A 25660-nucleotide genomic window follows, 5' to 3' on the forward strand; every position below is an offset into this window, starting at 1 on the left:
TAAAAAAAAAAAAAAAGCTGGGTACCAGTAGCTCATGCCTTTAATCTGACTGACTCAAGAGGCTGAGATCTGAGGAGTGAAGTTTAAAGCCAGCTGGGGCAGGGAAGTCCATGAGACTCTTGTCTCCAATGAACCACCAGAAAACCACAAGTAGGGCTGTAACACAAGTGGTAGAGTGCTAGCCTTGAGGAAAGCAGAGCAAAACAAAACTCAGGGACAGTGCCCAGGCTCTGTTCAATTCCCAGGACTGTCGATCGATTATAAATATAGATAGATGATAAATAGATGATAGATAGATAGATGAGAGATAGAAGCTAGCCAGGTAGCAGTATGCAGTGTGTGTGTGTATGTGTGTGTGTGTGTGTGTACTGGTCCTGGGGTTCAAACTAGGCAATGTCCCTGAGCTTTTGTGTTCAAGGCCAGTGCTCTGTCACTTGAGCCACAGCTCCACTTCCAGCTTTTTGATAGTTCACTGGAGATAGGAGTCTCACTCGTTCCTGACTAGACTGACTTGGAACCACGATCCCCTCAGATGTCAGCTTCCTGAATAGCTAGGAGGACAGGCACGAGCTTCGGGTGCCTCATACATTCTCGACTTCTCTTGGCAAGACCCACTGGCTCTGCCATGGGGGCAGTGGGAGGGTGGGCAGGGATGGTCTCCAGGTTGTACTGTCTGGAGAACACTTAACCCAAATAACCCTCATCTCTGCTTTCTGTTGATCATGAGTTAATTGCTGAGAAGTGTATTTGTGTGTGTGCACACACACATATGCACACATGGGGCGGGGATGGCGGGGATGAGATGAGGTGAATATTATTTGCTTATGCACTCAAAGTTTCTACATCATCCTCTGGAGACTTCCAAGCCCTTGTATCTCAGCAACTGAAGGTCAGGACAGCCTGATCTCAGCTTTTGTTTAGGAGGACTCGTGGCTGGGGGATGGGCACCGGATCAGAGTCAGGCAAGTCTGTCAAGGTGCTTGTTTACTATGGAACCTTGGCATGCTTAGTCTTTCTGGGTCTTCGTTCTGTCATCTGAGAGAGAGAGAGAGAGAGAGAGAGAGAGAGAGAGAGAGAGAGAGAGAGCTGGGCCCGGAGGCAGGGTGCCTACCCACGGGACATGTGGTCAGCAGCCAGATTGGGCTTGTCAGCGTCTTCTAGGTTTGCCTTGGCTCCTGCCAAGGACGACTGCCAAGGCGGAGGGCAGTGCTTTTTCCTGAGCCGACCCCCATCCAGCTGTGAAGACACTGGGACGGAAAGGTCCAGCTGTCGGTCCAGCTGTGTCTGCTGGCTGCAGGAACGTCCACTCCAGAGCTTTTCCTGTGTCCACCTCCCCTTCCTCCCTTTCACCTTCACAGCCGTTTATCATTAATAAAACATCTTGGATGCCCCAAATCCCATTTCAGTCTGTCTTTACAGAGAACTAAACTTAGGACCAAAACAAAAGTGTTAATGATTTATTGTTTTTTACCAGTCCTGAGGCTTGGACTCAGGGCCTGAGCACTGTCCTTGGCTTCTTTTTGCTCAAGGCTAACACTCTACCACATGAGCCATAGCACCACTTCTGGCTTTTTCTGTTTATGTGGTGCTGAGGAATTGAACCAAGGGCTTCATGTATAGGCCACATTCCCAGCTGTGTTAATACTTTATATGCACAAAAAGGTATTGTGAGCTGGGCACTGGTGGTTCACCCCTGACATCCTAGCTACTCAGGAAGCTGAGATCTAAGGATCAAGGTTCAAAGCCAGCTGGGGCAGGAAAGTCCCTAAGACTCTTCAATAAACTACTCAAAACAAGCCAGAAGTGGCGCTGTGGCTCACGTGGTAGAAGGCTAGCCTTGAGCAAAAGAAGTGCCCAGCCCCAGAGGCCCCAGGGCTGGCAGGAAAAAAAAAAAAGTTATCTTGCAGGCCAGTTGCTCACACCTGTCATCCTAGATACTCAAGAGGCTAAGTAAGATCTGAGGATCATTCAAAGCCAACCTAGGCATTAAAGTCCAGAAGACTCCAATGAGCCAGCAAAATCCAGAAGTGTAGGTGTGGCTCAAGTGGTAAGAGTGCTAGCCTTGAGTGAAAATGCTAAGCAAGAGTGTGAGGCCCTGAGTTCAAGACATAGCACCAGTACAAAAGAAAAAAAAAAAGATGGTTCAAAAACTAAGTGAGATGTTTAGCTAATGTCTAGTGTGATACCTGATGCAGCTCCAAAGCATGATAAACAGCAATTTCTTGCCTTTTCCTTTGTCTGAGAACTGAAATCCTATCCTAGAACCTGGGAAGATGTTCATGACCCATGCTCTATTAAGATTGGTTTGGGAAAAGCTTAGCCAGGAGAAGCGGTTCTATGAGTTGTAGCTGGGCTGAGTCTGCGGTCCTGCGGAGGATTGGGGAGCCATCTCATCCCTGTGAAGTTCATTATCCATGGATCACGCCAGCCCTGCTCAAGGCTTCCTCGCTGAAAAGAAATTGAGCATGCAAATACTCCTCCATCATAATCATCACGTATCCACAGGGTAATTCATAAAAGAGCTGGGAATCTATTGAAATTCAATATTGTTTTAGTCCAAATCAATATTAATAATTGTTTGCATTTTTAAAGTGTAATTTGCAATTGAAAAAATGCACAAAGATCAACCCGTAGTTGCTAAGACATCAAATTTTCCTATTAAAGGCACAGTCCCTTCTCTGGAAAATGTTTCTTATATCACAGAGGGATGGTGTTGAACCGTGAAAGTGGTTATCTATTATTTACGTGCCCAACATTAGAATGTGATTCCATTATATATGAGCAGAAAGGTTGCCATGATTTTTAAAAATTTCTTGATATTTAAATATATATATATATATATACACTATTAGTATTCACATGTACAGAGGGGTTGCCATTTCATGAGTCAGGTAATGAGTACAATCATTTTTGAACAATATCAAATCTTCCTTCACGTCTCCTCAGTTTCCTCTCCCAGTCCCTGCCCACAACATTTGATTTTTTTTTGTCCTTGTTAGTTGTGGGGATTGAACTCAGGGCCTGGGCACTGTCCTTGAGCTTTGTCACTCAAAGCTAGCCCTTCTGTCACTGCTAGTTTTCTGGTTGATCATTGGAGATGAGTCTTACAGAATTTCCTGCCCAGGCTGGCTTTGGACCACAATCCTAAGATCTCACCTCTTTTTTTTTTTTTGGCCAGTCCTGGGCCTTGGACTCAGGGCCTGAGCACTGTCCCTGGCTTCTTCCTGCTCAAGGCTAGCACTCTGCCACTTGAGCCACAGCGCCGCTTCTGGCCGTTTTCTGTATATGTGGTGCTGGGGAATCGAACCTAGGGCCTCGTGTATCCGAGGCAGGCACTCTTGCCACTAGGCTATATCCCCAGCCCCAAGATCTCACCTCTTGAATAGCTACATGCATGGGTCACTGGCACCCAACTCATTTCTTGACTTTTAGAACTTTATTTTAAGATAATTTTGTGTGTGTGTGTGTGTGTGTGTGTGTGTGTGTGTGTGTGTGTGTACATTTTGACCATTGTAAGAAACAATGCATGGTGCCAGACACTGGTGGTCATACATGTAATCCTATTTATTCAGAAGACTAAGATCTAGAATCACAGTTTGAAGTCAGCTGGGATAGGAAAGCCTGAGAGAATCTGATTTTCAATTAACCACCAAAAAATCAGAAGTGGAGCTGTGGGTCAAGTGGTAACGCACCAGCCTTGAGCAAAAAAAGTTAAAGGACAGTATCCAGACCCTGAGTTCAAACCCGAGGACTGCCATGAAAAGAAAAGAAAAGAAAGGAAGGAAGGAAGGAAAAGAGGGAGGGAGGGAAGGAGGGAGGGAGGGAAGAGAGAGAAAGAAATCAATCTTGAGGTCCTGCAGAATGCCAGACTACACAAGCGGCTGTTCTGATTCAAACTATGCCTTGCTTATTTTCAGACTGCCAAGTTCCATAAGTCTCCTTGGAGCTACATTCTTCCTTCCTGCCTTTTCTGTTGTCATTGGATTTGATTCCAACCTAGACCTGATCAAAACAAACCCACTATTCTGTAAAACATAAATGACTTTTTAAGCCCCATGCTAGTAACTCACACCTGTAATCCTAGCTAGTCAGAAGGTTGCGAGCTGAGGATCACTGTTCAAAGCCAACCCAGGCAAGAAAGTCCATGAAATTCTTTTCTTTTTTTGGCCAGTCCTGGGGCTTGGACTCAGGGCCTGAGCACTGTCCCTGGCTTCTTCTTGCTCAAGGCTAGGATGAAATTCTTATCTACAATGAACCACTAGAAAACCAAAAGTAGAGCTGTGGCCATGAGTGGTGGAATTCTAGCCCTGAGCACAAAAGCTCAGAGACAGTACCCAGACCCTGAGTTCAAGCCCCTCAACTGACAAAATAAATTAAAAAAAAACCTTTTTATAAAATTCTAGATACATGAAGCGCCTCTCTCCTGATAGCCCCCAACACTCCCATCTATTATTACTCTGGCTCATTCTGTACTCAACTTGGGCTATCGATCATCTCGTGGAACTGTGCAAAGCACTGGGAATACAAAGCGGAGACGAGGCTTTGCTGAATCTGCCACGGCCTCAGCCTCCTCCAGTGGTAGAGGCTCTGCACACATGGCGGGAGGGAATGACCAGGACAAGGTTCAGGGGAGTTGGGGGGGGCATCTGTGTGGACATTCTGTATTCTCCAGTCTCTCTACCTGCAGAATTATCATCCTTTGCTTTTCTCTGTTGGTACAAATGCCCTAGTACCCAAGATGTAGTTGTATCTTGTTGGTAATCAATGACCTATAGCTCGGTGTTCTTTGACCAGAATGTCTGGATCTTCTCACACTCTGTGTGTGTGTGTGTGTGTGTGTGTGTGTGTATCTGTCTGTCTGTCTGTCTGTCCGTCTGTGTTTAGGCATCCTTCTTTCTGGCTATATTCAATTGTGGGGGATTAATCATCTAATCTTAGCTACTCAGGAAGCTGAGATCTAAGGATCATGGTTCAAAGCCAGCCTGGACAGGAAAGTCCATGAGACTCATCTCCAATTAACCACCGGAAATGGTAGAGTGCTAGCCTTAAGCACAAAAAGCTCAGGGACAGCACCCAGGCCCCGAGTTCAAGCCCCAACACACACACTCACACATACACACACAAAAAAAATTGTAGGAAGTTGGGCTGCTGTTTTGGTCATAAGGGTGTAGGGGAAGGACCTCAGGGAGCATTCGAACTTGATTGACACCTTGCCCACCATTCTTTTTTTTTTTTTTGCCAGTCCTGGGCCTTGGACTCAGGGCCTGAGCACTGTCCCTGGCTTCTTTTTGCTCAAGGCTAGCACTCTGCCACTTGAGCCACAGCACCACTTCTGGCCATTTTCTATATTATGTGGTGCTGGGAATCGAACCCAGGGCTTCATGTATATGAGGCAATCACTCTTGCCACTAGGCCATATTCCCAGCCCCTTGCCCACCATTCTGTGAGACTCTTTTTGTGTCCCTGCCGAAAGCACAGGGAGAAATTAGATCCTATGACAGGGAAGTGGATGATGGCTGGGTTGGGTGCAGCTGGACTGGGCCTGGGTGTGCAAGGCTGGGTACTGGGATTTCAGCACCAAGGATAGCATCCCTTCAGGCCCAGTGGTGTGTGTGTGTGTGTGTGTGTGTGTGTTATACCGGAGGAATTGCATCTGCATTCCTGCCATCTTTCATCTTTGCACCGCGTACTGCAACTTTATGCCTACGCATAAAAACTGGAATGGGCTGCAGCCCGGAGTTTTGTGCCGTTGCTGCCGCCGCCGCTGCCGTTCAAGCAGTTTTTAATTAGCTGCAGGATTTTAATGAGCTGAAAATCAAGAAGAGCCCCATCTCTGAAGTGAGCCACACACACACACACACGCACACACACACGGAAAAACTAGTTATTCTGACAAAGCAGATGGAGGTGATATTCTCGAGGGGGCCAGGGATGCGTGCTTCATTCAAGGAGGAACAAATGAGTTCTCAAGGCCAAGAGACTGGAGAGGGGAGCCAGGGGTCAGACGCCAGCACCCAGCTTTGGGAGAGAGAGAGAGAGAACTCAGGCAGGTGCCCGGATTCTACCGATGCTACGGCAGACAGCACGGTGCCGGATTCAAGGTGACGGCAGTGCCTGGCTCCGTTCTCCTCAAGTTGCCATAGCAGCCTGTCTCCCAATGCACAGCTTCTCTGGGAGCCCTCTGCCTGGAGGGACGTCATTGTTCCTGCCCGTGCAAGGAGACAGAAGGACCGAACTTTCCTGGGCCTGGAGCCTGCTGACCACGTGGCTGCCTGAAGTAGGTGTGGGGTCAGGGGGTGTCCCTCAGCCACAGGGGACCTGGTTTCCTGGGTGACTGAGGCAAGCATCAAGTCCCGGGAAGAGCCGCTGCCACGCATGTCCTTGGAGCCATCCATGTGTCCGTCCAGCTATGGCTACTAGAGGTGCGTGTATTTGGGTTGGATTCCCCGATCCTTCCTTCTACCCTGAAGTCAATTTCCCCAAAGGGACAAAAAGATTTTTTTTTAACCAAATAAATAAGGAAATGAGAGGAATCGTTGCCTCTTGCCCAGTGACCCAGGAAGTATATTTTTAAAAGATTAATTGGATCTTTTTTTTTCCTGAAAGTGAAAAAAAAGAAAACAATTGGTGACACCATTCTGGACTCCAGGAGCAAAGTCACTGGAAGGGTTTGGGATGTTGAGGTGGGCAGGGACCTTTGTGAGCCCAACAAAGCTGTGTGGGTTTTCTTTTTTTTCCTTGTCTTGTGCCTGACGCTTTCTTAGCCTCAGTGATGTTTAATTTTCTTCTTATTATCTGTTGGGTCCTAGACAGGGGTATGCAGGAAGGTGATGGAAGGCTCGCTCCTCTTTCTCACTGGAGCTGGAGTGTGAGGTTTGCCTGGGGGAAGGGACCGGAAGTCCCCCAGGGGAATATGAATCCCTAGACTATGTGTATGGGATCCCAGGATAGCCAAATTCCCCTACATGTGGTGAACTGTGGACTCAGAGAAGGAGACCGAAGGCCTTTGGATCAGCATCTTTCTGCCGTCTTTTGAAAATATCATGAGTCTTTGGGGGGAGGAGGTGAAGCCCCTTGGTGAAGATTCTCTGGTATGCAAACCCCTTGACTATCCCCACTCTGAGGGGAACGAGGCACCTTGCAGATTCCAGGATGTTGCCCCCCTCTTAAGTGCTTCAAACCTCACCAACTATACAGCAGTCCCCCAGGAACAGAATCGAACTGCTTTGTGAGTCTTGTGGGCACAGAGCCAGGCAATCGAGCTGGTCAGAAAATCCTTAGAGAGAGCAAATAAGGAGAAGAGAACACGAGAATCCCGGCTGTGGTTGGGGCGGGGGTGATGGAGCTTAGGGACTGGTGGGAAAGCCACTTGCAGCTCTAACAAAAGCTACCTGGGCATGGCAAGGCCCAGCTCCTCTCTTGATGGCCCCAGAAATGATAGATGAGCATGGTTCATTCTCCAGGTACCGGCATGGTTCAGGGCAGGCTGGGGCAGGGCTGTATTCTTTCCCCTCCCTCCTAGATTTCAGGAGGGATGTCGTCATCAGACCTAGCCAGACCTGGCCCCGTGGGGATAGGCTTGGTACGGGCCGATTCAGAAAGGCCACTTGACAGAGGCTTTAACAATGACATGTGACATATTGGGGAGGGGCAGGAGGGACCAACTGCTCTGTGCAGCCTTGCATTAGCCACTAAGCTAACAAGATGATGGTCGCCAAGCTTCTGGGCCCTCTTTGTCTATCACCTGATGAGCCTTCGAGTGGCATTGGCGACTGTTTGGCTATGTTTTCCAGGCAGCTTCATGTGCTCACTGTGGCTTGCCCTTTCTTCCTTCTCTCCATCCTTCTCTTTACCTGTGTGAGTCAGCTTTCTCATCGCCGTGACACAAACAACTTAAAAAGAAAGGATTACAGCCGGTACCCATGGTTCGCGCCTGTCATCCTAGCTATACAGGAGGTTGAGATCTGAGGATCATGGTTCAAAGCCAGCCTAGGCAGGAAAGTCCGTGAGTCGTGTATCTCCAATGAACCACCAAAAAGCTGGAAGCAGAGAGCTGTGGCTCAAGTCATAGAGAGCTAGCCTTGTCCGAAAAGGCTCAAGGAGCCGGGTGCCGGTGGCTCCCGCCTGTCATCCTAACTTCTCAGGAGGCTGAGATCTGAGGATCGTGGTTCAAAGCCAGCTGGGGCAGGAAAGTCTGTGAGACTCTCATCTTCAATTAACCACCAGAAAGCTGGAAATGGCATTGTGGCTCAAGTGGTAGAGTGCTAGCCTTGAGCAAAAGAGCTCAGGGACAGCTCCCAAGCCCTGAGTTCAAGCCCCATGAATGACTAAATAAATGAATAAAAGCTCAGGGAAAGAGCCCAGGCCCTGAGTTCAACCCCAGGACTGGCACACACATATGGGGGTAGAGGGGATTCATTTGGATAGACAGACAGACAAGAAGAGGGCAGGAGCAAGAGGTAATGACCCAGCTCTAGTCATCAACTTCCTCCATCCCAAAGTTTCTAGGATCTTCCAAAGTCATCTTACTAGCTGGGGACCCAACTCCCAATACCTGCTGCTGCTCAGGATAATTTATATTTAAATCATAACATACTCCTTTATAAAACACTCACCCAAGATCATATTGGCCTCCTGATGTCTGACTGAGGGGGCGTCTGTGGGGAGTAAGCCAGTCTGCCAGTCTCACGGCTGGGGTCTTGCTGATGACCATCCATGAGATGTGTGGATACTCACCAGCACTTGAGTGGGCTGGTGCATGACAGTGAATTTCTACTCTGTGTGTGTGTGTGTGTGTGTGTGTGTGTGTGTGTGTGTGTGTGTACACTGAGGCTTGAACTCAGGGCCTGAGTGCTCTCCATTAGCTTTTTGACCCAATGCCAGAAACTCTACCAGTTAAGCCACAGCTTCGTCTTCAAGCTTTTTTGCTGGTTTATTGGAAATAAGAATCTTACAGACTTTCCTTTCCAGTCTGGCTTCAAACTGTGATCATCAGATCTCAGCTTCCTGGGATTCTAGGCGTGAGCTACCAGCATGCCTGGCTTCATTTCTACCCTTTTAACTCCTTTCTAGGACTTCCTGGGCACCCAAGGGAGGGGCTAAGCCAACTATTGGCTTGACCTCTGGGCCTGGGCACTGTCCCTGAGCTTTCTGTGCTCAAGGCTAGCACTCTAGCCCTTGAAGCACAGCACTACTTCCGGTTTTCTAGTGGTTAATTGGAGATAAGAGTCTCACAGACTTTCCTGCATGGGCTGACTTTGAACTGTGATCCTCTGATCTCAGCCTCCTGAGTAGCGTGAGTTATAGGCGTGAGCCCCCGGTGCCTGGCCCCTCTACCCCATAGATTGCTTACACTTCCCCAGCAGCTGGAGGCTGCTTTCCAAATCTGCTGTGGCAAGGGCTCACAGTGGCCTCATCCTTGAGAGAGTTCTGGAACCTCTGTTGTATCCTGGTGTCTTTATAAGACATTGGGTCAAATGACACCCCTTTTCCCCCAGCTCTGTCTCACCCAAGGAAACTGCCAGGGAGAGGTCATGGCTTGAGATGAGGTATTCTGGAGCCCTTAGCCAAGTGGGACATCTTCATCCACTCCTGCCCGGGTGAGGAGAGGACAGCTGGGCAGAACTCTCCTGGGCCTGGAGCCTCCTGACCACGTGGAATGGGCCAAGGGCCTGGGCCCTGCAGACAGGGCGCCGCCGTCCCTGAGCTTCATTTTCTCAAGGCCAGCGCGCTACTACTTGGGTCACAATACTACTTCCAGATTTGACAGAGTCCTCTATTGGAGATATGAATAGCATGGACTTTTCTGCCCTGCTGGCTTTGAACCAGGATCCTCAGATCTCAGCCTCCTGAGTGGCTAGGAGGACAGGAGCGAGCCACCGGTGCCTGGCAGTCCATTTTCCTTTACTGCAAACAGGGCAGAGATGATAGAGATGATGTTGGCTGGTGCCTGGGGCCCCAGCGGTCTTTTGCTTGTTTGTTTTTAAGGAGAAAGCCATGACACTGAGGTAAGGGGTATTATAGCTCCCTCCCACCCCCCAACCAGCTCTAGAGACTAAAAAAGAGCGCAGCTCAGTGCTGCCTCTCAAATAATATAAAAACTGAGGTCATGGGAACCGCCCTCCTGGCACAGGCCAGGGAGCCCCACATCAGGCGCGGAGAGGCCTGAGGCAGGTTAATTAAAGTTAACTGAGTGAGAAAATAATTACAGAGACTGCAGAGGGAGGAAACCCAAACCTGCAGTTTATACTTCTTGGCCCCTGAGCTTTGCTGAGAAGCAATCTGGTCCTCGGGAATGTTTTCCCAGGCAGGGGAGAAAAGAAGAAAGCTCCTTTAAAAGAAAAAAATCTCTTTCTGCCTCACACTTCACAGGCTAGACACTGTGGGAGAAGGCTACCCTATGCTATGTCTAGGCCAGTTGAGCCAGGCGCCGGTGGCACACCCCTGTCATTCTAGCTCCTCAGGCAGTTGAGATCTGAGGATCAAGGGTCAAGGTTGAAAGCCAGACCAGGCAGGAAAGTCTGTGAAACTGTTTTCTCCAGTACAACAGCAAAAATCCAGAAGTGGAGCTGTGGCTCAATTTAGTAGAGCATGAGCCTTGAATGAAAAAAGCTAAGGGAGTGTGCCCAAGTCCTGAGTTCAAGTCTTAGTATACACACACACACACACACACACACACACACACACACACGAGACCCAGCTGGTCTGGAGCCAGAGGAACCATCTAACTGTGGTCTCAGAGGCTGCTAGGAGCAATCCTGGGGGCCTCAGTTTCCCTCTTGTGCACTGCACAACTCTGCAGACTCTTGGATGGTGCTGATGGAGATAAGAGGACAGAAGGACAGAGGGACAGAAGGACATTCCCTCAGCAGAGGAGATTCTGACTGAGGCATTAGGCCCTCACACCTGTCACCACGGTTCAAAGCCGGCCTAGGCAAGAAAATCTATGAGACTCTTATCTCCAGAAAACTACTAAAGGGGCTGGGAAGGTGGCTTACTGGTAGAGTGCTTGCCTAGCATGCATGAAGTCCTGGGTTTGATTCCTCAGCACCACATACACAGAAAAAGCCAGAAGTGGCGCTGTGGCTCAAGTGGTAGAGTGCTAGCCTTGAGCAAAAAGAAGCTCAGGGGGCTGGGGATATGTCCTAGTGGCAAGAGTGCCTGCCTCGGATACATGAGGCCCTGGGTTCGATTCCCCAGCACCACATATACAGAAAATGGCCAGAAGTGGCGCTGTGGCTCAAGTGGCAGAGTGCTAGCCTTGAGCAAAAAGAAGCCAGGGACAGTGCTCAGGCCCTGAGTCCAAGGCCCAGGACCGGCAAATAATAATAATAATAATAATAATAATAAAATAAAAAAATAAAAAGAAGCTCAGGGATAACACCCAGGGTCTGAGTTCAAAACCCAGGACTGGCACAAAAGAGAGCGAGAGAGAAAGAAAGGGAAGAAAGGGACCCAGGTGAGAAGCTTTCTGTCCTGGCAATGGGTGGTGACAGCAATTGCTTCAGCCTCTCTGGGCTTAAAAAGATAGAAGGAAGGGCCAGGCACGGGCACGGCTCCCGCCTGTCCTCCTAGCTACTCAGGAGGCTGACATCTGAGGATCGCAGTTCGGTTCAGAGCCAGCTCAGGCAGGAAAGTCCATGAAAACCTGAAGTGGCGCTGTGGCTCAAGTGATAGAGCGCTAGCCCTGAGCACAAAGAGGCTCAGGCACAGAGCCCAAGAGTTCAAGCCCCACCACTGACAACAACAACAACAAAAAGATGGAAAGAGAAAAATGAAAAGATGGCAGGAGCAGACAGTGACACTGTGGCCTCAGTCACGCAGGTGGCCAGCAACTCAGACAGGATTCTTTCTCCCCCTCCGCCCCGCAGCCCCTCAGCCTGATGGATGCCCGGTGTGAACCATGAAGGCAGAACGAGTTCTCCACACCGCACAGGTGAGCCCGGAACGTGCCCTGGATGAGCCCACGACCCAGAACCATGCGGCTGGCCTGCATGTTCTCATCTATTCTGCTGTTTGGAGCTGCCGGCCTCCTCCTCTTCATCAGCCTGCAGGACCCCACGGAGGTCGCCCCCCAGCCTGGGCCAGGTGAGCCAGACACCCCGTCCTCTCTTTCCTGCCCAAGGCCCCGGCCTCATGGTTGCCCTCGTGTGCTGGCCTAGGAGGAAGAGTTGAGAGCCCCCCCGCAGGCAGAGGAGGGAGGGGGCCTGACACCCCCACCCCCACACACTGGTGGGCATCAGTGTCATCAGAATGATCTGACTGATGTAAAACCTCTAGCAACAGAGCAACCCGCTTACAGATGATGGAGAGGTGGTCTTCCTGCCCATTCAATTGTTGCCTTCCATGAAATTCTTTTTCTTTTCTTTTTTCTTTCTCGTACTGGTCCTTGAACTCAGGGCCTAGGGGATGTCCCTGAGTGTTTTGTTTTGCTTTGCTTTGCTTAAGGCTGACGACACTCTTCTACTTGAGCCCTAATTCCACATCTGGCTTGTTGTTGTCAATCCTGGAGCTTGAACTCCGGGCCTGGGCGCTGTCCCCTGAGCTCTTTTGCTCAAAGCTAGCCCTTTACCACTTCGAGCCACAGCCCCACTTACACTTTTTGAGTGGATCATTGGAGATAAGACTCTCATGGGGACTTTCCTTCCTGGGATGGCTTCAAACTATGATCCTCAGATCTCAGCCTCCTGAGTAGCTAGGATGACAGGCGTGAGCCATGGGTGCCTGGCTGATTTCTGGCTTTTCTGTGGTTCATGGGAGATAAGAGCCTCATAGACTTTCCTGGCTAGGCTGGCTTTGAACTATGATCCTCAGGTCTCAGTCTCCTGAGTGGGTAGGATGACTGGTGTGAGTGACCAGCGCCCATCTCTTATCCCATCCCTACCCTGGCTGTGCCTTGTGACTCACTGGAAGAGTCACACCTGCTCCCGTACTCTGGGGTGTGGCTCCGTTTCTGGTCCAAAGGACTATGGAGGGGAGATTTGCAATCAGATTAGGCAGATAGATGTCTGTGACACCTGTATCTGCAACCGAAAAGCCCCATCAAGATCTGGCAGCTGCTGCCCGAGGCCCTGCGGTAGAAGAGGCCCAGGATTCCACCATGGATAGTGAGAGACAGGCAGGTATGATGGCGCGCGGGTGGGTGATCTCCGGTCAAACTCCCCACAGCTGGAAGCTGTCAAAAGTAGGTCTGGCTGCTTTCTGGCTTCTGAAGAAGCTAGTTCTCATGACGCAGTTGGCTCCTCTGGGAACTTTGTAGCCTCTCGGAAGGCCTAGAAATAAATAGCAGGTGACAATGAGTCAGCCATAGCCAAGCCTCACAGAGTGTGCAAGCTTTGGATAAAGGCAGCGTGCACCTTTGTTGTGCATCCGGTTGCGCGTGTGGTTGGTGCCTGTGCCATGTGGAAACTGCCAGAGAAAGGAGGCAGAAATGGATCTGTGGTGGCCACCGGCGTGACTCATTCTGGGATCATATTTTGGGTGACCCTCCAACACATGGATAGCGATGAGGCATCCAAGTGGCCAAGTAGAGCACTTGCCTTTAAGAGCAGCAGATTATTATTATTATTATTGCACGTGTATATGCAAGCCCGTGCGCATACGCCAGTCCAAAGACTTGAACTCGGGTACCAGGTGCTATCTTTTTAGCTTTTTTAGCTCAAGGATAGTTAGTGCTTTACCACTTGAGCCACAGCTCCACTTCCGGCTTTTCGTTAGTTTGTTGGAGATTAAGTGTCTCACAAACCTTCCTGCCTGGGGTGACTTAACCTGCGTCAGGCGTGAGCCACTAGTGCCTGGCTATTGGGACCAGGTTACTCTTCGTCAAGCCTGCACAACTGCCCAAGCCCGCTGATGTGAGGCATACAGGCCAATGGGGGTTTGTAGGATAGCCTGGTCTGGCTGGGTAGAGCTTGAGCCTCAGGCTGGCCCGATGTGCAAGGTGGCACACAGCGAAGACAAGCACGGCTGCTGGGAGCCGGTGGCTCACGCCTGTCATCCTAGCTACTCAGGAGGCTGAGTTCTGAGTGTCGTGGTTCAAAGCCAGCGCAGGCAAGAAAGTCTGTGAGACTCTCATCTCCAATAAACAACCAAAATGTCACAAATGGAGCTCAAGTGGTAGAACACTAGCCTTGAGCCAAAGAGCTTAGGGACAACACCCAAGTCCTGAGTCCAAATCCAGAAACAGCGTGTGCGCGCGCATACACACACACACACACACACACACACACACACACACACACACACGACAAACATGCTTCTCTGACCTCCCTCCGCAGCTGGAGAGGCCAGGCGAGGCGCACACTGGAATCTTGAGCCACGATGCATCTGTTGCTCTATGGGTGGTCCATCCTTAGTGGATGGACGCGGTACGTCAATCACGTAATGCCAAACCCAGTCATAAAACTTTCAGTAATGCTTCTGTTACTTTCCCCTCCATAAAGTGCTCCTGACACAAGCTGTTTGTGTTGATTTGTTACTCTGCGTTTATTCTCTCCGTGTACTCCTTACAGCCGCCTAATTGTGAATTCGGTACCAAGAAAGCAATATCAAAGTAATTTTCCACAACATTAGTTACAATTTTCTTCTGATCTTTCAAGTGAAACAATCCCTATCCTGTTGGCTTCTCTGAGCACATAAACTTTGATTACATTTATCTGTTGGAAATCAGTGCTTACAAAGTGTATGTGTCCAGTTACATGGCTGGGTGGACCCCCCCCACCCCCATCCTCCCATCTCCCCTTACCTCCCCACCAGGTTCCCCTGTAAATGTTCTCCATGAGAAATCTGTGGGGAAAAATCCCACACAGAGGCATACATTTTCCCAGGCACCGGTTGTTGTCTGGGTTCCAGTCACAAAGATAGGAAGGAGAAATCCACTCCCCTGGGTCTGATGTTGGTAAGCTACGACATCTGAATGTCTTAGTTCAGCTGGCCCACCTCATTGGCTGGACTTCCACATTGGGAAGACTTTTACAGAGTTGCCAACTCTTTTGTGCTGTTGTTGTCAATCATGGGGCTTGTCCCTGCCCTGAGCTTTTCTGTCAAGGCTAGCGCTCTACCATTTTGAGCCAAGGCGCCACTTCCGGTTTTCTGGTGGTTAGTTAGAGATAAAGAGTCTCACAGATTTTTCTGGCCGACGCTGGATTTGAACTGTAATCCTCAGATTTCCCTCAGATTTCAGCCTCCTGAGTAGCTAGAATTACAGCTGTGAGCCACCAGTGCCCGGTTTGAGTTGCCAACTTTTGGAAGTGAAGAGGTGTGTGTGTGTGTGTGTGTGTGTGTGTGTGTGTGTGTGTAGGTGTAGCACCCACTTGAGCCACAGCTCTGCTTCTACCTTTAAGGTCGAAGCTGAGAGTCTCCCAGACTTTCCTGCATGGCTGAGTAGCTAGGATTATAGGCGCAAACACCCCATGTCTGTCTTAATTACACTATAGTTATTTATCACTCCTAGGTCCTGATGCCAGTTGTTTGTTTACTTCTCTCCCCATCTTTTTTGTTCTGGCAGTACTGGGATTTGAACTCAGGACCTCATACTCCCTCAGCTGGCACTCTACCATGTGAGCCACACCTCCAGCCTAGCTCATGAGCCTTTTGAGTCTCTTTTCATCTGTCAGCTTATCCTGTCATCTTTATTTTTTTTCACTTGCTGTTTATTTACGGAAACCAGGCCATAGTTCTACAGAGTTTCTCACAGTTGGGATTTTATTGATTGTCCTCATTTGATAGAGTTTCAATACAATTCTTTTTTCTTTCCATTCCCTCTATATTAGGAATCTTTGGCTAATGGATGAACTTTTGTGTTGTTTTTTTTGTTTGTTTGTTTTTTGCTTTTTCCAGCTTTTTGGTTTTTTGTTTGTTTGTTTGTTTTCTAGTTGTAGGCCTTGAACTCAGGGCCTGGGCACAATCTCTAAGCTCTCACTCATGGCTAGCACTCTACCACTTGAATCACAGTGGTTAATTGGATCTCATGGACTTTCCTGCCCTGGCTGGCTTCAACTCACAATCCTCAGATCTCAGCCTTCGGAGTAGCTGGGATGGCAGGCATGAGCCATCAGCACCCTGCTACTTGGTTGTTTTTGTTTCCCATGGGCGTTTCTGCATCTCCATCAGGAGTGGGTGTGTGCCCAGCTCCCAGGTTTTCTTAGAGAGCTATTATTGATCCATTCAGGAGAGGCCACACAATGACCTAGCTCTCGTTTTGTTATTCTTTCCTTGTTTTTTGTTTTTTTTTTTTATTTCAAATGGACTGGATTTTGCTTTAAAGGTGCCTGGTGAGGCTTGTGAGTGACTCTTGATCCTAATGCAGATTCTGCTGTGCAAAAACTACAGAATAGTTTTTTTTTTTTGTTTTTTTTGGGTCCATCCTAGGGCTTGAACTCAGGGCCTGGGTACTGCCCCTGAGATTTTTTGCTCAAGGCTACAGCTTTACCACTTTGAGCCACAGCTCTACCTCCAGTTTTCTGATGGTTAATTAGAGATAAGAGTCTCACAAACTTGGATTTTCCTTCCTGGGCTGCCTTCAAATCTTGATCCTCTGATCTCAGTCTCCTGAGTGAGAAGCTAGTAATTAGTTCTTTTTTATTTTTGTATTTGTTTGTTGTTTGTTGTTGTTGTTTTGCCAGCCTGGGGTTTGAACTCAGGGCCAGAGCACTGTCCCTGGCTTCTTTTTGCTCAAGGCTGGGCATTCTGCCAACTTGAGCCACAGTGCCACTTCTGGCCTTTTCTATATATGTGGTGCTGAGGAATCGAACCCAGGGCTTCAGGTATAAGAGGCAAGCACTCTTGCCACTAGGCCATATCCCCAGCCCTTGTTTTGTTTTTTTGCCAGTCTTGGGGCTTGAACTCAGGGCCTGAGTATTGTCCCTGGCTTCTTTTTACTCAAGGCTAGCACTCTACCACTTGAGCCACAGCGCCACTTCCCCATTAGTTCTTTTCTAATGTTTGGCCTTTGCAAAGTAAGTTTTTTTTACTTTTTTATTTTTTGTGCCAGTAGTAGGACTTGAGCTCAGGACTTTGGAGCTGTCCTTGAGCTTTCTTTTTCTCTCAAGGCTGGCACTCTACCACTTGAGCCACAGCCCCACTTCTGGCTTTTTGACAGTTAATTGGAGATCAGAAACTCACAGACTTTCCTTCCTGGGCTGACTTCAAACCAAGATCCTCAGATCTCAGCCTGCCTTGGACAGAAAAGGTAAAGGACAGCACCCAAGCCCTGAGTTCAAGTCCCAACACACACACACACACACACACACACACACACACACTCTCTCTCTCTCTCTCTCTCTCTCTCTCTCTCTCTCTCTCTCTCTCTCTCTCTCTCTCTCACTGTGGGAGGTCCCTTTCCCTAGGAGAGAATCTGGCATCTCTAAAGATTCGTATCTGCTTCATTATTTCCAGGCTTGGAAACTGGAGCTGCCTGGCAGGGGCCCGCGGCCCCCGTCAGGCTGGGTGCCAAGGCTGGAACCAGGCCTTTGCTCCAAGCTACACAATGCCTTGTCCTGCAATGGAGCCTCCACAACTGGGTCACAGGGCCTGGCCGGCTAGGAGAAGGGGCCTGTGTGCTCCGATATCCCAGCATCCACCTGCAGTGATGGGAGTAAAGGGTGGTACAGAAGAGAAGGGGAGTAGGGAGAGACACAGCTCTCTGAAAGGGCCACTCAGAAGGTAAGGCCAAGCTGGCACTAGTGGCTCATGCCTGTAATCCTGAGGATGGCAGTTCCAAGCCAGCCCAGGCAGGAATGCCTGTGAGACTCTTATTGCCAAGGAACCAGCAAAAAGCTGACGTGGAAGTGTGGCTCAAAATGCTAGAGGGCCAGCCTTGAGCACAAAACAAGTTAAGTGACAACACCTAGGTCCTGAGTTCAAGCCTCAGGACTCACACCAGAAAAAAAAAAAAAAAAAGATGATTGCCCTGCCTTGTGTGCCCCCGGAGCTGGGCACCTGAGCCCCGGCTGTTCTCAGGGGGGGCCAGACGTTTCCATGGAGCTGGCGGTTTCCCTCAGCAGGTGGATTTTTTTCCCTGCAACCCTCTAGAGTCTTGTTTCCTGAAACGGCTTCCTAACGGCCTTGTGGAACATCATATATATTTCGTCTAAACCTTGCGAGGCTGACACATCTTTGTTGTGACTATGACTATCAGAAGTGACAAGTAATTGCAGTGATCCATCGTGTTAAGTAGCTGGCAATATATCAGCATGAAATCAGCAGGGCTGGGACTCTCAAAGCCCAATGTTGCTACACAATACAGTCCCGCACACCTGGCCCCTCCCTCCCCTGCCTCTGCTTGCTGGAGGCACAGGTAAACAGATCCTTCCGGAGGAGAGAGCTTACCCACTGGGGGTTGTGTTTGTTTGTTTGTTTTTGTTTAGCTCTCTGGGAACGCTGTTCTCTCCTTCATGGCTCTCCACACCAGAATTGCCTGTAAAAGCAATCCTTCCAGCCATGGGCTCAAGCTTCCTACTTTCCTTGTCCTTGTAGATCCCTGAGCATCCTTGTGGGGTTCATAACCTAGCAATCACTGTGTAGGGCAAGAAGGGAGGAAGCTACTGAGCTCCGTGCACAAGTAGAGAGATGGCTCTATGAGCCTGTAATCTAAGCTACCCAGGGAGCAGAGATCTGGAGGATCAAAGTTCAAGGTTAGACTAAGGAAAACAAAAGGTAACAACAATCAATAAGCTGAGTGTGAGGATACATGTCCGTAATCCCAGCTTCCAGGGCAGACTGAGGTAAAGCAGCCCATGCATGATTCAAGCTCTCCCAGGGAAAGATACAAGGCCCTATTGCCCCCCACCCCCACCCCCAGCAAAAGAGAAGCAGCCAGGTGCCCGGAGGTTCACCCCTGTCATCCTGGCTACTCAGGAAACTGAGATCTGAGAATCTCAGTTTGAAGCCACCCCAGGCAGGAAAGTCCATGAGACTCTTATTGTCCATTAACCACCAAAAAAAAAAAAAAAAAAAAAAAACTGAAAGGAGCTGTGGCCTAAAGTGGTAGTGTGCTAGTCTTGATCGCAGAATCTCAAGCACAGCAGCCCAGGCCCCAGAGATCAAGCCTCACTGGTGAGGAAGAAAAGAGAGAGTGAGAGAAAAACTAAAGCAAAGAAACCATAGAGTGATTGTTTAGCAAGTATGAGGTCCTGAGTTCAAACTCTAGTACTGGGGAAAAAAAAAATTGGAAAGATCTATATGGAGGTGGCCACAGCCCAGGGGTTACAGACAGCTCTTTGCAGGAGGCTGGATGCCACTGAGTCTGATCTCAATACAAATATAGACTCCAGGGTGTCCTCAGCAGCATCTCAGAGACCACACTGATGGAGAGATTTCCCAGGGTACCACAAAGAGTGACCAGCCAATCACATGCCGGAAGAGGGCCAGGCCGGGAGGCCTTTGGGTCTGAACACCTGAGCCTAGTGGATGTGATGAGTCTTAATGATAGTGGCTGGCTTTGGAGCATCCTGCATGGGATTCTGAGGGGTGTGTGTGGGCTGGGAATATAGCCTAGTGGCAAGAGTGTTTGCCTCGTATACATGAAGCCCTGGGTTCGATTCCTCAGCACCACATATATAGAAAATGGCCAGAAGTGGCGCTGTGGCTCAACTGGTAGAGTACTAGCCTTGAGCAAAAAAAAAAAAAAGAAGCCAGGAACAGTGCCCAGGCCCTGAGTTCAAGCCCCAGGACTGGCAAAAAAAAAAAAAAGGGAGGTGTGTATGTGTGTGTGTTTTTTCCCCACTCCTTGAGGGTGTCCAATATGGACCCCGATCTTTGTAGTCAGAATTGATCTGTCTCCATCTTCTCATTCCTTCCTTATTTTCTTTTTGTGTCAGTGCAGGGTCTTGAACTCAGGACCAGAGAGCTCTCCCTTGGCTTCTTCTTCCTTCCTTCCTTTCTTTTTTCTTTTTTGCTCATCCTCCTGCAGTTAAAGGAAATATTTACATCTTCCTTCAGAAGGACACACTGGAAGTCTCCAGCTAAAACTGCCTTTTCCTTTGGTGCATTAAAAGATGCTAAATGAAAAATAACGAGCACGCAGGAACTAATAACAGGAATCACCCAATTAAATTAGGAAACAGACATCATACTGCCGTAATCTGAAAATTGATATTAATAGAAAATGGTCCCAGAATTGTTACACTAAAAGGTTCCTAGGGGGTAGGAAAAAATTAGGAAGAAAAAACAAGATGTAAAATTGGGACAATGGTTATCCAGTAAGAGCCAGACTTAGGTTTCTAAAGGAGCTATGATAAAATGCTAAAAACAAAAGACAAGACAAGACCATTGTGTGGATCTAATGAATTAATTCCCCACCTCCCAAAAAATGGCTATAAAATGAGATTATTGGTCCAGGTGCCAGTGGCTAATGCCTATCATCTTAGCTACTCAGGAGACTGAGATCTGAGGATCGAGGTTTGAAGCCAGGCAGGAAAGTCCATGGGATTCTTATCTTCAATACATCATCGAAAAAGCTGGAAGTGGAGCTGTGGCTCAAGAGGTAGAGCACTAGCTTTGAGTGAAAAAGCTCAGGGACAGCGCCCAGGCCCCAAGTTCAAGCCCTAGTTTTGGCATGCGGGTGCTTGTGCAAACACACACACACACACACACACACACACACACACACACACACACACACGAGACCATGTCATTAATGCTTTTGTGTGACTTTTTTTTTTTTTTGGCCAGTACTGGACTCAGGGCCTGAGCACTGTTCCTGGCTTCTTTTTGCTCAAGGCTAGCACTCTACCACTTGAGCCACAGCGCCACTTCCAGCTTTTTCTGTTTATGTGGTGCTAAGGAATCGAACCCAGGGCTTCATGCATGCTAGGCAAGCACTCTACTGCTAAGCCACATTCCCAGCCCCAAAAAGTTGCTTTGGGTTTTTGTTGGTCATGGGGCTTGAACTCAGGGCCCCAGTGCTACCCCTAAGTTCTTTTGCTCAAGGCTAGCTAATGCTCTACCACTTTGAGCCACAGTGCCACTTCCTGTGTTGTTCTTTTTTTTTTTTTTTGGCCAGTCCTGGGCCTTGGACTCAGGGCCTGAGCACTGTCCCTGGCTTCTTCCCGCTCAAGGCTAGCACTCTGCCACTTGAGCCACAGCGCCGCTTCTGGCCATTTTCTGTATATGTGGTGCTGGGGAATCGAACCTAGGGCCTCGTGTATCCGAGGCAGGCACTCTTGCCACTAGGCTATATCCCCAGCCCCTCCTGTGTTATTCTTGTTGGCTAGGTTTGCTGGCCTTTCCTGCTTAGACAGCTTAAGTCATCTGTGCAAAGTGTGGAAGACGCCAGCCATGATTCCAAGCCGGCGCTGCCCGCTTCCAGCCCCTGTGTCTGGTCTGCTCGTCCTGTCTGTAGCGCCCCGTTAATGACAAGGTCTTTATACCTTTTCTTTTCTGCTGTTCTTCTCACCCTTTCCTCTTGAGCACATTTCTTGTTTACACTGAGCCGATTTGGGCCACAGCCCAGCCAACTGGTCCCGAGGCCCCAAGGCGACTCAGCTATTTTGGTCACTGGAACTCACAGTGGAGACTCACAGCTTTCTGAAATTACAGTCAAGCTGGGAAACTGGGCCTCGCGTTGTGTGCAGGGCAGGGCCCAGGCAGAGCAGGCCCAGTGATTCCCAGATGTCCTCAGTGGTCCCCCATCCCAGGTTGTGCCTCCTCAGCTGTTAGTTGTTTCCTGGGGCACCCAGCGCCAGAGTGTGAATCAGGCTCTGTTCACCTGTGAGACTTCCTGGGGCTTATCTAGAATGGGTCTCAGGTGAGAGTTGAGCCTCTTTTCCACTTTGCCCGGTCCTCAGTGAGTCAGAGAAACCGACCCCTGTGGGACATCATGGCTCATGCCTGTCATCCTCGCTATTCAGGAAGCTGAGCTCTGAGGAACGCAGTTCTAAGCCAGTCTTGGCAGGAAAGTCTTTGATACTCTTGTCACCTGTGAACCAAGAAAAGAAAGCCAGAAGTGGTGCTGTGGCTCATGTGGTAGATTGCTAGCCTTGAGCATAAAAAGCTCAGAGAAGGTACCCAGGCCTTGAGTACAAGCCCCCCACCCCCACACACACACAAAAAGATACCTAGCAGCTGGGAGCAGGGCCCCCACAGAAGCGTGACCCAGGCCAGCCTTCCCTCCATCACGAGCCCCTGCTTCTCATGTGGGCTGCGGCAAAGTGGTTCTGAGCCAGCAACAAGGACCAGGTCGGTGCCGGGATGTGGGGTGTGGGCGTCGTTTCCCTGTGGCCTCTGGGTGAGTGTCAGTGTTTGCAAAGGTCATGGTGGTAGTCATGACAACGTAAGCCCTGAGGAGCAAGGGCGGAGGCGGATGCTCAGAAGACCCGGTGTGAATCGAGATGATGCTGGCCTCATTTGTGGTCCCCTAAGGTCACCATGTGGGTCTCTTCATACAATATTTACAAGAAGCATGCGCCTCTAGGCAGGCACAAAAACTCGCCCTTACACATCCACGGATGTTCTCCTCTTGTTTCCTGTGTGTGTGTGTGTGTGTGTGTGTGTGTGTGACATTCCTGGGGCTTAAACTCGGGGCCTGGGTGCTGTCCCTGAGCTCTTTTGCTCAAGGCTGGCTCATGGACTTTCCTGCCCAGGCTGGCTTTGAACCACGATGATCAGCTCTCAGCTTCCTGAACGGCTAGGATGAACAGGCATGAGCTACTGAGACCTGGCTTGATGATTTCATCCTCAAACGAATTCTCTAGAATTTCTAGCTCTAGAACATCCTATACACTGAATCTTCGAATTGGGCCCTCCAAGCATCCCCTGACATTTTTACCTGCCTTTAACAGACAAGAGTATGCATCTTATTGACCTAGGTGGGGTCAGGTGACTTGAGGGTCACAGGTCTGTGTGTCATCAGCCAGAAAAGTGAGGGGAGAATGGCCATTCCAGCAGGAACTTGGCCAATAAATAAATAAAACAAAATAAAGAAAGAATGGTTAGCATAACCTCTTTGCCCACAACCCAGGCAGACGGAATAATGAAATGACATTCATAATATTTCAGGTTGAGTGATCACTTGCACAAATTAGTTCCTTCCCGGAATCCAGCCAGAAGTTATCGGCAGTAATTAAAGGATTTTTCTTGGCTTAAATCAAGCCAGCTCATCAAGCATGCATAGGACCCAGGGCTTTCAAAGTTTACATGGCCTCTGTGCCTCCTGGAGGACCATTAGCAAGAACAGCCAGCCCACCGGCAAGGAGAGAGTTGGGACAGGGGTGGGGGTGGGGGTGTCTTACAAGTCCTATGTTGTGCAGGGCCTTCAATTGCCATCAATGTAGTGGGAAATTATTACCACACAGCCTGTTGTCCCAGCATAACCTCAAGTTCTTGCTGGAGCCAGGCCCCGTGTGTAAAACGAGGTCTCTGGACAGGCTACAATGGTTATTCCTGGAAGACAGGACCAGAAGGGAAAGCATGAACTCAGCCCAGTCCTGAGCTGATAGGATCAAGCCTCTAGGGAGAGTTGATGGACTGTGACTGGAGCAAATAGCAGACAAGACATCCCTGGGACTGCAGATGCTCTGCATCCTAGCCTGCTTCTGGTTGCCTTGGCAACACAACAGGTTATCATCTTCCTTTGTGTGTGTGTGTGTGTGTGTGTGTGTGTGTGTGTGTGTGTGTGTGTGTCAGTCCTGGGGCTTGGACTTGGAGCTCGAGTGCTGTCCCAGAGCATCTTGGCTCAAGGCTGGCACTCTCACACCAACCACATGGCCTTCCCTTCCCTAGGCTGGCTTTGAATCTCAATCTCAGATCTCAGCTTCCTGAGTAGCTTGGATTACAGGCGTGAGTCACCAGTGCCCAACTAGGTCAAACTTCTTTCAAGGGCATCAGTGTCTGCTTGGGCAGAAAGTGACAGGGCCCAGAAAGGTGAATATCTCCTCAGCAGGGAGACAATTTGGTGCTCAGGATGGCTTTTCCTCCCTCCTTGTTTGTCTAGTCCTGTTTGTCATCTAGCGACCTGATCGGATGATAGCAGGTCATTGTGTGTATGAACTGTCCACTCAACTATCATCTATCCATCTCTCCACACATCCATCATCCACCCATCTAAACTACCATTGATCTATCTAGCCATCTCCCATTTGTTACCCATTCTTCGTCATCCATTCACCCCTCTTCTTCCTGTTTATCCACTCATCCATCCATCCATCCATCCATCCATCCATCCATCCATCTATCTATACATACATACACACATCCCCCATCCACTCATCTACCTGCTAGCCCTCTATCCATCCATCAGCCATCCCAACCATCTGTCCCTCTTGTCTTTCCATATCCTCCCCTCCATCCACCCACTTATCCCTCCTCCTCTTGTCCACTCCTCTGTCCATCCATCTTTCTTTCCATGACATCAAACACACCTGACTGATGAGAAGCAGAGAGGAAGGACTTTAAATCAGTGTGGATGTATGAGGGGTCAGTCACCCTGCGGAAGGGTTCTAGGGGAGAATGTATTCGTTTGTTACCGCTGCCAGAACAAAATAGCACAAACAGAGAGGCTTCCACCACAGACATTTCATCACAGTCTGGGAAACTAGAAGTCCAAGGTCAAGATGTGGGCAGGGCTGAGGCCTCGCTTCTTGTAAGGTGCCATCTTCTCCCTGTATCCCCACAGGGTCTCCCCTCTGTGTGCCCCTGGCCTGCCTTCTTCTAAACAATGACACCAGTCATACTGGACTGGGGCCTGTAACAACTTCGTTGTAACTTCATTACCTCCTTAACTACTACAGTTTTAGATGCAGTGCAGTCATACTTGAAGATTCTAGGGGACTAGGGCTTCCACATAGCAATTTGGGGACTAGGGGTGGCTTTGGTCTTTCTCTCTGTGAGCCTCCAATTAGCTCTCCTACTTCAGTAGCCTCTGCTTCTCCCTATCTGGAGTCCTCAAGATCTCCACAACCCCTGTGGGGAGAAATCTTTTCCATCTCCTGCTGGAGCAAACGGAATGGTGCTTGGCTGCTGGGTTCTAAAGGCTATCCTTCCTTCTTGCCCTCTGCCTGCCCTACCACTTAGCAAGTCTCAAGCCTGTCTAGATCTGATGGGGCAAGTCACCTTACCAACACTGCTCCGGCAGGCAGGGCTGGCCATCACCCTTCACCTGGGAGAATCTGTTTCCACCCTCTATCTACTTTCTTCTCTTTTCTTTTGGGGGGGTGGGTGGGTGGGTTGGTTGGTCATGGGGCTTGAACTCAGGGCCTGATCATTATCCCTGAGGTTTTTTGCTCAAGGCTAGAGCTCTACCACTTTGAACCACAGCTCCACTTCCAGTGTTTTAGATGGTTAATTGGAGATAAAAGTCTCACAGGCTTTCCTGCCCAGGCTGGCTTCGAACCCTGATCCTTAGATCTCAGCCTCCTGAGTAACTAGGATGACAGACGTGAGCCACCAGTGCCTGGCTTCACTTCCTGTCTTCTAAAAGATGTGTTGGGATCTGTCATCTGCTGCTGTCCCTTTCCTCAGGAGCCTTGATCTGGTTCAGCCATTGCTGTCAGTATATTGTGGTCTTGAAAGAAAGCTGAGATAAATGTATATATTCTGTCCACCATGTTTACCCAGAAGCCTCCTGTCTTCTTCTCCAAGAGGAGGCTGTAGCCCTGTGGGACAGTGGCTGTGGGCGGGGCCTCTGCCTCTGCCCTTTGACCCCTGCATCCCAGAAAGCATCCTG

At 49.3% G+C, this 25660-nt stretch overlaps 1 protein-coding gene across 1 annotated transcript in view; it reads left to right on the forward strand.

Annotated features, from left to right (window-relative positions):
• Nucleotides 1–11934: 11934 nt before the first annotated feature.
• The window catches only part of Chst8 (carbohydrate sulfotransferase 8), a 38872-nt gene continuing 25146 nt past the window's right edge, over nucleotides 11935–25660 (forward strand). The window contains exon 1 of the mRNA XM_048329531.1: nucleotides 11935–12087. Coding sequence (XP_048185488.1) covers nucleotides 11958–12087 — 130 coding nt within the window. The 5' untranslated portion in view covers nucleotides 11935–11957. The remainder of the gene's footprint in view (nucleotides 12088–25660) is intronic.

The sequence above is a fragment of the Perognathus longimembris genome, chromosome 20 (assembly GCF_023159225.1).
Source record: "Perognathus longimembris pacificus isolate PPM17 chromosome 20, ASM2315922v1, whole genome shotgun sequence".
NCBI classification, from domain to species: Eukaryota; Metazoa; Chordata; class Mammalia; order Rodentia; family Heteromyidae; genus Perognathus; species Perognathus longimembris.